At 43.1% G+C, this 15,343-nt stretch overlaps 1 protein-coding gene across 2 annotated transcripts in view; it reads right to left on the bottom strand.

Annotated features, from left to right (window-relative positions):
• Positions 1-15,343, bottom strand: part of RASA3 (RAS p21 protein activator 3) — a 264,785-nt gene that overhangs the window by 193,276 nt on the left and 56,166 nt on the right. Inside the window, exon 1 of one of the 2 annotated variants that reach the window (XM_073350711.1) lies at positions 5,669-5,913. The exons of the other annotated variant lie outside the window; for it this stretch is intronic. Coding sequence (XP_073206812.1) covers positions 5,669-5,723 — 55 coding nt within the window. The 5' untranslated portion in view covers positions 5,724-5,913. Of the gene's footprint in view, positions 1-5,668; positions 5,914-15,343 lie in introns of those variants that run through there. 2 annotated transcript variants of the gene reach the window in all.

Here is a 15,343-nt window from a genome sequence, read left to right on the forward strand (position 1 = left end):
CTCCAGAAACTGAACCATATTTGGTTTTGTTCCCATGTGCAGGATCTGTATAATTTTACAAAATGTGATTAAGTTCATTTAGAAATCATGAAAGGTACAAGACGGGCAGCCCCAAAGACTATCATCCTCTGCTATTCTTATAGCAAGGACAAAAACCCACGGGAGTAAAGTTTTTACCATGCTGCCTGAATAATTTACTTCGATCCTCAGGTGGTGAGGCCATCCTTAAGGGTCAGATGGTAGTTTGTTCTCCATATCCATTCAACCCTTGTACCATCTTATGGATCTGTCAGAACAGCCTATTGTATGTAGTGCTCTCTTCACATGGGAGAGGGCTGACCACCATTCCTTTCACACAGCACGTTGAACAACAAGTTAGCAACCAAATGTGGTGGCTACCAAGCTGAACAAGGTTTGAATCAGTGAGTTAGAGATGGAAAAAGTCTGTCTACTATGAATCCCCTTAAATTATCCAGTCTCATCTTAAATAAACTACTAACATACCAAACAACAAGCAATGCTGTTTAAATTACCACTCCACCCCCACCCTTCCCAACACACCATCAGTAGTACTTAACATTTTAGTGTGGTTCTGATCTTGTGAATTCCTAAATATCTGGGGACAGGCAATTAACTTCACCTAGTTTCATCATTTGCCGCCCTACTGATTTTGAAACAGCTTATCAATAAACCATTCTTCTCCCCCACCCCTTGACATATTTTACAGTATGTATTTTTCACAGTAATCATTTTAAAGCATAGATTAAGGAAAAAAGCGACTCACTGAGAAAATGTTTAATCCAATGTTTCTGCACTCATTGTATCACTGCTCTGTTTACAGATTTAGTCGATTTCCACAATTACCCATTTCATACATAACGTACTACATAATGCATAATTTCTAAAATGCTACTTCCCTTCTCCATTTCTACAGTACGAGTGCATTACAGTATTCCTGACAATTGCTAATATAAAGTCAGGCATGGTATGAGCACTATAACATTCTTTGGTTTCAGTTTTAACTCCCTACCGAGCTGGATATATCATCTATACCAAGTTACACAATGAAATCACCCACGTGAGTTATGTTCTGAAACCAGTCTTATTTCACTCATGACTTCCAAATGACTCCCAATCCATCCACCCTCTCACAAGAGATTGATATCTGTGGGGCTGTTTCTAGAAGTACTGGAGGACTAATCTCAACATCTGAACCTACAGATAAAAGCGTAGTCAACTAAGAACTCCATTTTATTACGCATGATTTTTGAACACTCACTCAAAAGCACTAAGTTTTATGCTATCAAGAGAATAGCATACATTTTACATTCCTGGATATAACAGTGCAAGATTTAAGGTATTTTACTAAATCCAAAGTTAATAGATTTTAAGGCCTAAAGGGTCCACTATGATTGTGTAATCTAACTTCCATCATAACACAGCTCTGTAATTCCTGCAGTGTAGGATTTGTTCTTTCCCATTACCCAGGTTATAGCTTTCCATTGTAGAAATGCTGAATATGCTAAATATGTACTTTGCTTTTATTTCTGTAATTGAAAGTTTAAACTTGTTAAGTAGTAAAATGACACAAGTCAAAGGAGAGAAAAGGGTAGCAATTAAGTAGAGCATAAGTATTATTAACAGTAACTATGTTGCCAAGCAGAAGCACTCTCTTTGTAGTTTTTCCAGCCAATCGTCTGCCACAAGTCTTATGTTGTTTCCTTTCAGGTTCTGAAACCCTGACTCATGGAAATATCAGAGCAGCACACTTCCTCAAAGTAGCAATCTTACAGGAAGCATTTGTTTAGTCTTACAAGACACATTGTTTTGTTTATGTATGAGAGATTCCTGTAAAAAAAAATAATTTTCAATGAAGAAAGATGGACAATGTGAAAATACAGTTTCTGTAAAAAGTAGCCAAATAACTCCAAACACAATCAGACCTTGAAGGGAAATATTTAGCAAAGGCGATGAATGCCCTTTTATTTCTGTCCATATGCTGCTTTCTTGTAAAAATGATTTTATTCTAATCATGGGGGAACCATGAGCAAAAGCAGACAGGCACTGAGTTCTTCCAATGGAGAGGACCACAAAAAGGAGAGTTAGTGCAGTGATAGCTCCTCTTTCCCAAAAGCTCTCACCCATAGTTTCGCAAAGGAATCCACCTCATTGTATCTCCTCTTCAATATCTACAGGATATCATCTGTAGAATCATCTGCACTGCTCATGATATGCCAGCCATGGAAACAGAAGAAAATCATTCTCAACAGATGCAAACAATGCAATCACAAGAATGTCACAAAGTCCACACAAGATTAAGTCCTAAAGAGAGAGGAACTGGCTCAAGCTGAATCAAGACAAGACCAGCATGATCCTCTTCAGAATAGGGAAACATTGTAAAGAACTAAGACATCACACACACTTGGCTTGAAGTGGTCCTGTTCATTAAACTCAATCACTGATCCTGGACAATCAGCTGACATTTTGTGTCACTAATGCTTTCTTCCATCTGCAGCTTCCTAGGGGACGCAACTTCTTCCTCCCGGACAAGATCTGCCCATGGTGATTCACAAGCACCCGACCTCAAGTCCATCTCACAATCCACTTCCATTGCTACTTCAAGGCATTCAGTGTCCTCAGCAGGTCAGGACCCTGCTGTATGTGACCATTTCTCCATCCATGACATGACAGGACAGAAGTGCTCCTCTGGGACAATACAGATCACCAAACCAAGTACTAAGTGATTTGGTCAAAGAAATTTGGCTTAGGAATGAATTTCCAAAGAAGATTAAAAGTGATCAGACTCTGGATCAGTTCTAGAGCATGATGACAGAGCTTTTCTCACCATGAATTATTTTTTTATATATATAAAAAAAAATGTAAACAAATCCAACCAGGGAAAGGCACTTGGATACTAGTGATGGGCACAAAAACCTCATGATGGATAGATATGGAGAGATTTCCACTCCTAAAAGCTGATAGAAGTGGATTGTGGCTACTTGCCTCTCATTTCCTCTTTCATGTCTACCTCTAACTTGTAGATATCTGAAAAATATTCCAAGCCTTCATGAAGACTGAGTGCAATGCAGGTACCACTTATTATTTCTTCTGGGTGCACATAAGGACTATTTGTTCCACTTTTGAGATGGAAAGTAGGAACTCTAAAGCATCTAGGCAAAATTATGCAGGTCACAACCACTTCACAAGTCCTACTAAACAGAACTGAGACAACAGCAACATGCCAATTTTTTTCAGTCAGTTCAGAAACTGCAATTATCCTGCCACCTCTGTTTTGCTGACATGACTTTCACCTCTGTGAGAACATACTTAAGTCCCAGAAGTGTTTAACATTTAAACAAAACCTGTTATACAAGCATTTGTTTAGAAACTCTTGCCATGAAAGTTGATTAATATGATTTCAAATACATTACTACTACTACTAAATGACAGAAGGAACAAATTGGTTCCTGCATACATTTACCATTGCCCTCTACTGGATTAAAAAGTCAAATCTCATGTGCATACCAATCCGCTCTGCTACCTGAACTATTGGAGTTACTCTTACCACATCAGATAAAAGAACTTTATTTTAGGAACAAAAGGTTAGGCATTCTAGTGTCAATGACACAGATACAGTTTTCTCACTGTAGTATGACTATACATAAGTGGCCACAAATCACTACTCTAGTATTGAGTATCAATCAAAAATTACTCTAATAAGGGTTCGGATATTAAATTCTAAAAGGGGATTAATTTTAGCAGATGTTTTGGTCAGATTAATCTCAAACCTTTTGCTGTTGTTGCTAAATTGTATCTTCTCTGTCACTCAGACATATTTCAATTATGTCAGTCAATTACTTATGACACCATCACATTACTCCCTTCAGTGAATGCCAGTCAATGCTATACTACTTGCAGTGGTTTTTATTACATGCAAAATGGTAGATAGAAATTCTTCTGTTACTACTACTACTTTAGTTACAACATATTGCTATTCCATGAATTCCTCCTTTAATACACCTACCACAACAAGACATTAAACATCTGATTTTTTCTCTCTCTCCTTCAAGGGAACTTGAAAGCCAGTCTCACCCTGCCATACTATATAGACCCATTGATAAGCTTTTCTGGATGGAGTCACATACATAATGTAAATAACTTCTAATTCATGTTACCGTAACATTTTATTTCAGTGGTGCCAATTTTTTTATTTTCTAAGCTACTGCGTAACTGGATTAATGAGGGAAGGATCCTAACAGCACATTAACATGTTGCCACCTCCTTGAAATACCATTGTGTTACCTGAGTAATGAGATTTACTCTCTAACTTGTTTTACTTTATCCTGCATTACAGTTGGTAGGCATGAAGTTGCTTTTAGGAGTATCAACATGTCAGTGATTTTCAAAAGCACAAAAAGGAGCTAAGCATCCAACTCTCTTAGCCCTCAGTGGGAGTTAGGCACCTTAGCTTCCTTTCAAACTCCCAACTGCCCCAAATAGCAGGGGGGGGGGGAAGCAAAACAAAGTGTTCCCCTTCAAAATGAAGTGGGTTTATTCTGTTAAGGAAACAAGGGATTTCCCAACAGCCCTGCACACTCAAAACACTACCAGAGAGAGTTTTAATCTACAACACAGTGACATCTGTCGCTTACTTTCTAATAATGTGGTCTGGAAATCACTCAGCAGCTAAAATAGTAATGCATCTCTAAAACAAAGTGAGCTACCTTCTGCAACAACCACATAGCAATAGCTTACTTTCCAGTACATGAGACTGTAGCAATATTAGATGTATGAAAATCTTATTAAAATTGAACCTACTGCTAATAATTTTATGCCCTTCTATTTTTCCACATCGGTTTTAGCAAACGATGCACAAAACTGATGAGTGGCTTTGTTAGTCTTCAAATCTCTTCAGTGTAATTTAGCAAAAATTAAGTCCTGGGGCTCACACAGATAATGACCCAGGTTGTTCTTCCATCCTATTACATAATCTGTCACCAATACTAATGAGACTAGGAATCTAAAAGAAACAGAGATTTGCATCCTCCATGCCCAATGCGTTCACACGCGCGGGGTGGGGAAGAGCGCGTTTGAAAGACAAGTCCAAGGATAGGCTATTTAGTTTCTAACTGTAACTGGCAAAGATGCTACTGCAGCTGGTCAGTTTCTAGTCGGGATGTTTCTGCACGATCTTAAGGAACAACCCAACCCATTTCAGGCAGGACAGACCCTTAGCGTCCTCCTCAGCATCCATCGCCCCTCTGAGGCGGAGACTTTGCGAAGAAACTTCAGGAGGGACAAGCAGCAGCCAGGGCAGCTGGTGGGCAGGCTGAAGAGCGCTCTACGTGTAGAGCTGTCCCGGCTAGGAGGGATGAGGCAGCGCAGCTGCTGTAAAAGGCAACGGGACCCCACAGCGCCTAGCTAGGCGGCTGCTGCCTCCTCAGCAGTCGCTTTAGAGGGAGGGAGGCGGGCGGCCGGGCTACGGGGCTGGGGTGAGGGCAGACGAGCCTCACTGCACTGTCGCCCCCAGGGCAAGGAGGTACCGGCACTTCGGCTGCAGACGCGCCAGGCTGCAGCCCCGCGGCCCCAGAGCCCACGCCAAGGCTGCAGGGAGCCCCCCTCGCGCCCTTTGTTGGCGGCCGGGGACGCTCCCGTCTCCTGCTCTTACCTATCTTAATCCTGACGCTCTGGAACACCCGGAGCCCCTCTTCCTCCACGGCCATGGTGCCGCCGAGCCTGGCTCCCAGCAGCGCTCAAGCTCCTCCACCGCGGAGAAGGCACAGACGGGAGGAGGGCGGTGGGTCGGCGGCTGGCTGTGCGGCTCCGGCGGGTGAGCACACTGCGCAGCCCCCGCCCGCGGCCGCTGCTGCTGCTGCTGGCTCGGCTCGCGGACACCAGCACCGCCCCCGCAGCCGCCGCCCCATTGGTTAGCGGAGCGCCCGGCCGCGCCGCTCATTGGGCCTCCTCGGGCGGGCCGCTCCCTATTGGGCGAGAACGAGAGACAGCGAGAGTGTTACAGCCCTGAACAGCTGGCGAGCGGGGCCGGGCCAGGGCCGCCTGGGCTAGGAGAAGGGCGCCGCTACCAGCCGGGAGACCCTACTCCAGCCCCCCCCCCCCCCCCCGGGGCACTGCCGCCACGATCTCGGCCCTAAGCAAGGTGAGCGTAGTACCCCAGCTGTGAAAAGGAGCCACCGATGTGAGGGGGGACTGGACAGCTCGGGAGGGCACCCAGAGTTTGTTACTCTTCCCAAGTGCACGCCAGGTGGGAATCTCCCCACTGGATCTGACCAGCGGTCCATCTAACACAGGATCCTCCCTCCCATAGTGCCTAGTACTACATAATACAGAGCAGTTGTTCTCAATCTTCATCCCCCGCTACAATAGAAAAAAAAAGCATTCAGATCTCTCGCCCATCTAGCCATAAAGAAAGGCAGGGTGACCTGACTGTGAAACCCCTCCACGCCTGTTCACAGATCCCAGGTTAAAACCCAGCCTTCAAACAAAGGCGGAGGAACCCCCATCCTATCTCATTAACCAGATCACAGTCACGCCCACCTGCAAGCTACCAAACATTGTTTCTTTGCTCAGTTTGGTCCTCAGCAAATCCCACTCTGCCTGACCGCATGGGTACAGCAGGAAGCTCAAGCTTCAATGCTCGCATGATCATGTGTGAAACCAGACCAAGAAACACAACCCACATCAGTGCTCGAAGCTAAGCGTTGGGCTTCATAAAGCCAACAGCTGCAGCATCTCTCCTGGATTTAGAGAAAGAAGTATAAAAGATTTAATAGAAAAGTTTCTAGTCCTTTTCAGTGCAAATGTTGCCTTTCAAAGTATAATCTAATTGCCAGAGCTGAAGGGAACAACTCAACCAGCTGGGTTCCACTTCTGTAGCAGCCGCCTGGAGCAACCTAAAGATTACACACACACACACACACACACTTTTAAATGTAAAATGAATGAGTTCAATTTATTGCAATTGTATTGCAAAAAAAATCCTCACTAACCTTCCAAGAGCCTTAGGCAGAGTGGTGTGATCTTGGTGGATAGGAGTCAGCTACATTTGCGAAGGGCAGCAAAATGCTGTTGTGTAGGTCTTCCCCCAAAATGCCAAAGCTGGCTCTGTTGATGCTAAGCTCCTCATTCTAGCCATACGCTTCAGAAGTGAGGGGAAAAAAAAGAGGTAGGGAAGAAAGAACTGGTGAAGGAGGAGAGCCTGAGCACACATAAAGAAGCTAGTGGATAGGTGGGAGACTACAGAAGGATAGCAGGAAGAAAGCAAGAGAAAAATCCCAAAGGCAGTCACTCTCACTTGAGGCAGGAAGCTTGTGGAGGAGGAACAACAGGCTGTGAAGAACATGGTGAGTCAGTCCCATCAAGTGCTTGAGGTCTTATTGGAAAAATATATTCATTTTCTTGTTTTTGAAAAATATGTATTAGAGGTCAATATTTTTAAACGGCAAGTAGAAACAGTCAGGAGCTGTAATAGGAGTAGAGGGGCAGGTAAGAGGAAAAATCTCTCAGGCTTTTCAATTTTGCACTCTAAGCAGGTATGATGCAGATTCCAAGAGGAAACTGACAAGTTCAGAGACTGAAAAAAGAAGTCAAGATTATTTTAGGGAATTGTTGGCTGACTGATTCAGCTCTTGTTGTCTGTGCAGCCAAACGACACCTGTCACTTAGTGATATAATCATTTACATTTATCTAGCACCTTTTGTCCTTAAGAATCCCAACGGTGCTTTACAAAATCCTCCCTTTAGAACTTAAAAAGGCTTAAACTTGCAATGGGTTAATCATTTTAGTCCCATGGACTCAAAGGGGAACACACAGTTTGGAGCAGCTGTTTGCCTAACTCCCTTATCTCTCTACTTCAAGCATATTATAGCACAAAATACTTTTAGCAACACTGAAATGCAGCCACTTCTCCAATCAATAGCGGCAACCAATTGGTACACAGCATTCTGTGAGAGACATATGGAAATTTTGACCACACGCAAATAGACAAACTTCTCCTCTTATCCAAAGTGCTATGAGATTTTTAACATTCACACCAAGCAGAAAGGACCTTGGGTTTTTAAATCTCATACAAAAGACACTCTTGTTACCTTTGCATGGTTATTTATTAGCAATAGGGGAAATTCCCTCTATATCCCAGTAAAAGGTACTATAGAAAACACCAAGTTAAAGAAACCTGTTTCCTTGCTGTATACTTTAAATAATATTCCAGCCTCAAAGAATGCATTATACCTCTCCCTCTCTCTTTCTTTCTGTGGTTGGCATACTACTACTTGAAAATAGTGTCATAATATATTTAGCCTCACTTCATAGTTTTGATACATCTCCCACGTCTAGGAATTTCACAAAATAAATAATCGCCTTTGCAGGCCTAGGCCTTAAGTCTGGTTTAGAATGCTAATTCTTGTGATGGAAAAAGGAGTTGTTTCGGATTCACTCCTCTAGTATTTCCTGTGTTTCTCTGTTGTGCCAGAAAGGACCAGAGGTGTCAGTAGTGCCACTATGGTTCAATTCATATATGCTTTGGTTTGCTTAGCATTACTCTGTTCTTACATAGAGTTATGGGGCCAAATTCTGCTGTCATTTTCATCCAGGCAACCCCATTGAATTGAAATGAGTTACACAGGATCACTGAGGGAATGACTTGGCCCTGAGCTTTTGTGCCACAACAAGTCTGTACCCACCTGTGGTCTTCTGTGAAATACAGAGAAAAGAAAAGCTACTTGCAGTTATTAGTAGTCAAAATACTCAACACCATCATCTATTTGCCAGTTTATACTAGCTCCCACTAGAGCTGGAATGCTTAAAATAAAGCTCTACTGCACAGTCAGCAAACTATTAAAAATTGGAGGGAACAAACAGGCCTCCTTTATCCTCTGCCACACCATAGGAGTTTTGGGGCTGCTTGAGCCTTACATGGAACAGTCTGCTTGGTATATTGCAAAGACATTTCCCCTTCCAAAGTGCTATCAATGCTTGATGTTCTGTAGTCAGAACATAAACATTACAAACATGCATGCAGAAAACCCACTTTTTTCCATAAAAATATTTTAAAACATTAATATTCTGAATATTAACTATACTACTCCACCCCTATTTAAGATTATGATCCAACTGTGATGAGTGTCTATACTTCTGCTAGGGCCTTCTCAATCCCAAAGAATCCATGAGTTTCCAAACCACACAGCCAGCTAAAGGCCATGGACATTGGCTCTACAGCAGGCAGAGCTGTTCATGAAAATAATCAGCCTGTTGCAGAGAATGCAATATAATCAACTAACCCCTGTATAATCAGCCATATCCCCCAGCCTTCTCAAACATTAAGAGTCCAAAGCCACCCTCTTCCTGGATTTTATTTTTCTTACCATATACATTAACAATAAGATAATTAAGTTCAGCTCAAATCTTCTCTGAAACATTGGCTGTCCCTAGGATCCCACTTCCCAGACAGCTCACCCTGTAGTTACCTTTTATTATTTTTGTAGACAGTCACTACTACTCCTACCTCCTTCATTTCCAGGTGGGGTAAGAAGCTACCTGCCAACAACGGCTGTGACTTTTCTGTAAAAGCATACCTTTTTTACATCAGCCCCACTAGGAGTGTAGTGTGACCTCCGCTAACTGCACTGAGTCTGGTTTCCACTAGGATTTTACATCAGAAGAGCCATCTCAAGCTAACACAAAAAAACCCTGTTTTTTTTGTTTTGTTTTTTTACACTGAGATAGTGAGTCATCAGAACTCACTTAACATTTCCAAGAGGATCAGTGTAACTGCTAACAGGGTGGGTATCTTGGGCAAATACTGCCAGCCTGTTACACCATGCCAAAAATTAATCCCTAGCCACAACAACGGAACAAAAAATAATGCTCAGGAGATGAAGTTACTGCTTAGAGGGAGGGACAACACATGCAGTCCCTCTACAGCAAATTTATCCTCAGTGCTCTTGTGAGGTAGGGAAGTATTTGTCCCCGTGTTTATAACGTTAAAAGGAGATTATTCAGACACCTTAAGCCCAATATCCACAAAGGGGCTTTTGCGTGGCAACACTGTCACAATGCCTAACTTTAGAAAAATCACAAAACAACACTGCGATCCACAAAGTCTGAGTTAGGTGCCTAGGCTTCCTGTGGGGGGAAGATAGGCACCTGGGAATGGGATTGACAAGAGCCAGGACACTAGGTGGTTGCCCACCTAAACTAGTCAATGGGAGATGCCAACAAGAGGGGTGTGACCTAGACAAATTAGAGGATTGGGCCAAAAGAAATCTGATGAGGTTCAACAAGGACAAGTGCAGAGTCCTGCACTTAGGACAGAAGAATCCCATGCACCGCTACAGACGAGGGAGCGAATGGCTAGGCAGCAGTTCTGCAGAAAAGGACCTAGGGGTTACAGTGGACGAGAAGCTGGATATGAGTCCACAGTGTGCCCTTGTTGCCAAGAAGACTAACGGCATTTTGGGCTGTATAAGTAGGGGCATTGCCAGCAGATTGAGGGACATGATCGTTCCTCTCTATTCGACATTGGTGAGACCTCATCTGAAGAACTGTGTCCAGTTTGGGGCCCTACACTACAAGAAGGATGTGGAAAAATTGGAAAGTGTCCAGTGGAGGGCAACAAAAATGGTTAGGGGACTGGAACAAATGACTTATGAGGAGAGGTTGAGGGAACTGGGATTATTTAGTCTGCAGAAAAGAAGAATGAGGGGGGATTTGATAGCTGCTTGATTTCAACTACCTGAAACGGGATTCCAAAGAGGATGGATCTAGACTGTTCTCAGTGGTAGCAGATGACAGAACAAGGAGTAATGGTCTGAAGTTGCGGTGGGGGAGGTTTAGGTTGGATATTAGGAAAAACTTTTTCACTAGGAGGGTGGTGAAGCACTGGAATGGGTTACCTAGGGAGGTGGTGGAATCTCCTTCCTTTGAGGTTTTTAAGGTCAGGCTTGACAAAGCCCTGGCTGGCTGGAATGATTTAGTTGGGGAGGGGAGTTGGACTAGATGACCTCCTGAGGTCCTGTCCATCCCTGATATTCTATGATTCTATATGTCCACTGTGGAACTGTAAAAGTGAACTGCGGTGGTCTATTACATATATACAGATAGCAGATATCAGCAGTCTGAGCAAAAAATCCAGGAAAAGTGAAATGCTACTTTTTGGATGTGGATATCTCTGTTAATGACAATATATTTCAGTGCTTCTCTTCATTGAAAACATATGGGTTTGTATATCAGCTCTGCAGAGGATTCTTGGGACTAAATTAGACTATGCAGAAGGTCATTTTCTGTGACTCATTTGTGCCAGGCAAGGAAATCACTTTCTTTCAATGATCTAGATGATAGCTTTCATTTGGGAGGAAACAGAATTATGAAATGTTCTAATCTACTTTAACATATTCTAAGAAGCTAACGAAACAAGTAGCTACTAGGTGCTGTGTACCAAAAAATTGCTATTATATATTTACTCATCCTGAATATTTTTGTAGATCCTTCTCATCACCAGTAAAAGAGAAGTTCCTACCAAGTCACTTCATTTTACACAATAAAAAAAAAAAAGAATTAAATACAAATAGTACATCACTTGGATAAGTGTATGAATTGACAGTGGCAACCAATATGTCTTCTGCAGTGGAAGTTATGTCTTTCTACATGTTACATTGTTCTTTGGAAAAGTTAATAAAGAAGTAAAATGACTGCTAGTAATAATATACTAGGATGTTTCAAAAAAGCTGTTGATTAGATAAGTCCCTCACAGCAATAAGAAACTATTAAGGGAAATCATTATTATAGTGTGGTATCTTGAGAGAGGCATGGTCAAGCGTCTTGAAAATATAACTGGGAATAGAAACATCTGAGTTTTTCTTCCATGTTTCACAAACTTGTTCTGAGGCCTTGAACAATTTGTTTAACTTCTCTGCCTCTCTCCTTATCTGTAAAATGGAAGTAATATGTATCTACCTTAGAGGTAGTTTGTGAAGGCTAAGTAGATGTCTGTAAAGTGCTTTGAACATGGAAAGTGCTTACAGTATAAAGGCCAAGGCCTAAAGATAGATTTAGGAACCTATCATTAGGCACCTAGGTTTGAAAAGTTTTGCTTAAATATTATTATTGATGCTGCATTGCAATGTTTGCCTTGTAACATTGCATCAACATACAACTGAATTGGGTTATAGCAACAAAATAGGTAGAGGACCTGGGATTTCCATACATAACCAGCATCAGAGGCTGGATATCACAGGGGACTCTCTAAGGAGTGCACCGACTCAGGGAGGGGGTAAACTGCTTGTTAACCTGCCAGGCAAAAACAGGGCTGGCATAGCCTGGAGGAGAGTGGCTGGTGGTATTAGGAAGCTAACACCCAGTTACCACAGGCAAGACTCCTTCTCACCGGAGGCAGGCAGTAACAAGGTGGCTCACAGTCCTGGGTGCCCTCAGAACCATCACAGCAATATGACAGATATTGGAAGAGTGTAAAGTAATGCACTTGACTGATGGGATCTGAACTTGCAGGATCTTCTGAAGGGGGAGGTTGGATATTAGGAAAAACTTTTTCACTAGGAGGGTGGTGAAACACTGGAATGCGTTACCTAGGGAGGTGGTAGAATCTCCTTCCTTAGAAGTTTTTAAGGTCAGGCTTGACAAAGCCCTGGCTGGGCTGATTTAATTGGGGATTGGTCCTGCTTTGAGCAGGGGGTTGGACTAGATGACCTCCTGAGGTCCCTTCCAATCCTGATATTCTATGATTCTATGATTAAGAGACTTATGCCTGGTCTACACTGCAGCGGGTGGGGGGTGGGGGAATCCATCTAAAAGTTACACAACTTCAGCTACATGAATAATGTAGCTTAAGTTGTCGTACTTAGATCTACTCATCGCGGTGTCTTCACTGCGGTGAGTTGACTGCTGACACTCCCCCTCGACTCTGCCTGCGCCTCTCATTCCGATGGAGTACTGGAGTCGACAGGAGAGTGCTCAGGGGTAGATCACTGCCTGCCACTCTGGCAGGTAGTATAGACATACCCTTAGACCCCAGTTCTGCAAGCACTTATGCATATGCTTAACTTTAATTTGCCCCCATGACTTCACTGGAACTATTCACAGTAAAATTAAGCACATGCATAAATGCTTTGCAGAATCAGAGCCTTTGGAATATATTATTCAGGGTGGTAAAAGCTGACAATTCATTAAAGAATAGGTGTCTACAATTAAGGAAAAAAACAACAAACAGTGCTTTGTTTACATTAAAATACACATAAAACAATGCCCCCAAATCATGCAATATCAAATGACAGATAATCCACCAGTTTCTTTTGTAATGTGTTCTGCTACAGTTGTCTGCCCTTAAAAAAGACAGAGCAGAAATTGAAAAGTTGTTGTGCAGTGAAATGAAGATAGAGAATTGTATGTGGGATGTACATATGATGAGAGATTGTAAAAGCTTGCTTGAAAAGAAGTCCTAGAGAGAACCTGACTGAGGTAGATGACATGATGAAGCATGTAGTGAATATTGCTCAGTGCCTCCTTTGTATCCTGTCTCGTGATGTGAGAACAAAGGGGACACTCAATGCTATTAAGGGGGCAATAGATTTGGAACAAATATAAGGAAATAATACTTTAATTGAGAATCAGTGCCTGGATTGATAATTGAGTCAAATGTGGCTCGATTTTAAAATGAGCTGGATCATTTTATGAGCACTAATAACATTTGTAGCTCTAATTTGCAAGCTAAGATAATAGGAATAGTCAAATCTTATGCTTCAGGCCATAAACTCATCAGCTGTAGGGGTCAGGAAAGAGTCCAATTCCCACACCTAATCTCCGTGTGAAATTGCACACAATTGGCTACACACTTTGTGAACTGAAGTCATTCATTCATTCAGAATGCATAAAGGTGCCCATCCTGAGTGCTGAGTGTTTTTACATAGTTAGTGTTCACATTAATATAAAAATGGACTGTTCATCCTACATCAAATCAATATATAGCAAACAAACCCAGAAAATGAGATCCCTACATTGCAGACAGTAATTAAGTGCCTCCAAACTTCAGCCCACCTCCTCTCTAAATGGCTGGGAAAATAGATGGATTTTGCAGCATGCCTGAAAAGGTCATTTATTTGGGCTATTTTAGACCAAAAAGGGGGGAGTGACTTTAAAAGCTGGCAACCCTCATGAAGAACTCTTTGACAGCAGCTCCCTGTCACGGAGTCCCTGGGCGATGCTCTGGAACTGCTCCCCCCACGAAGCCAGGCAGGACTCTGGGGAAGTCTCCTTTCTGTGAGCAGCCTGTCTGCAGGACACACAGCTCACACAGCTTCCACCTTCCTGGGTCTGACCTCGGAGCATTCAGCATCCTCTGCCCCTCCGTGCGCTTCCCACAGCGAGTCCGCTCATGCGGGGCTCCTGGAGAAGCCAGAGGGTCCTGCACCCCAACTTCGCAGTCAGACGTGATTCTCAGCCAGCCAGTAAAACAGAGGTTTATTAGATGACAGGAACATGGTCTAAAACAGACCTTGCAGGTGCAGAGAACAGGACCCCTCAGCTGGGTCCATTTTGGGGGGCAGTGAGCCAGACAACCACGTCTGCCCTTCACTCCATGTCCCGGCCAGCCCCAAACTGAAACTCCCTCCAGCTCCTCCTCCTCTGGGCTTTGTCCCTTTCCCGGGCCAGGAGGTCACCTGATTCCTTTGTTCTCCAACCCTTTAGCTCTCACCTTGCAGGGGGGAAGGGCCCAGGCCATCAGTTGCCAGGAAACAGAGTATGGGCCATTCTCTGTGTCCAGACCCCTGCACACACCTTCCCTCTAGGGCTCTGCAATGATCATACACGCTTAACCCACTACCTAAAGACTTAAAAACTGCATGGGGGAAACTGAGGCACCCCCACACTATTCAGAGGAAACATTAAGAACAGTCCCACTTCGTCACACTCCCTTATGTATTTCCTGGAGGGACTCAACTTGTGTGATTCCAGTGCCCACAACTGCAGCAATATGGTATGGTGAGAGATATGTTTCTCTCTGGTAAATAGGCCCCAAACCATTCTGTACTGGGGGTTGCTTTCCTTAGAAAAGGATCAGTTGCTTACCACCACCAGAGGCAGGATAACAGACTGCATGGATGAATCATGTTATCCAGGGTTTATCACTATCCATTGAGAATCATTTATATGGTATTTTTAATTTGCCTGGCACTTCATAAACAGTAAAACATATTTCTTACATTAAGGAATTTTACTATCTGAAGGTTTGTCTTCACGGCCCCACAATGTAGACTATGGCAGTGTGAAGTGCAGCGTGTGTTAGTAGTGCTGTAACTCCCTCGCGGTTGCGAA

The sequence above is a fragment of the Lepidochelys kempii genome, chromosome 1, assembly GCF_965140265.1.
Source record: "Lepidochelys kempii isolate rLepKem1 chromosome 1, rLepKem1.hap2, whole genome shotgun sequence".
Taxonomy (NCBI): Eukaryota; Metazoa; Chordata; order Testudines; family Cheloniidae; genus Lepidochelys; species Lepidochelys kempii.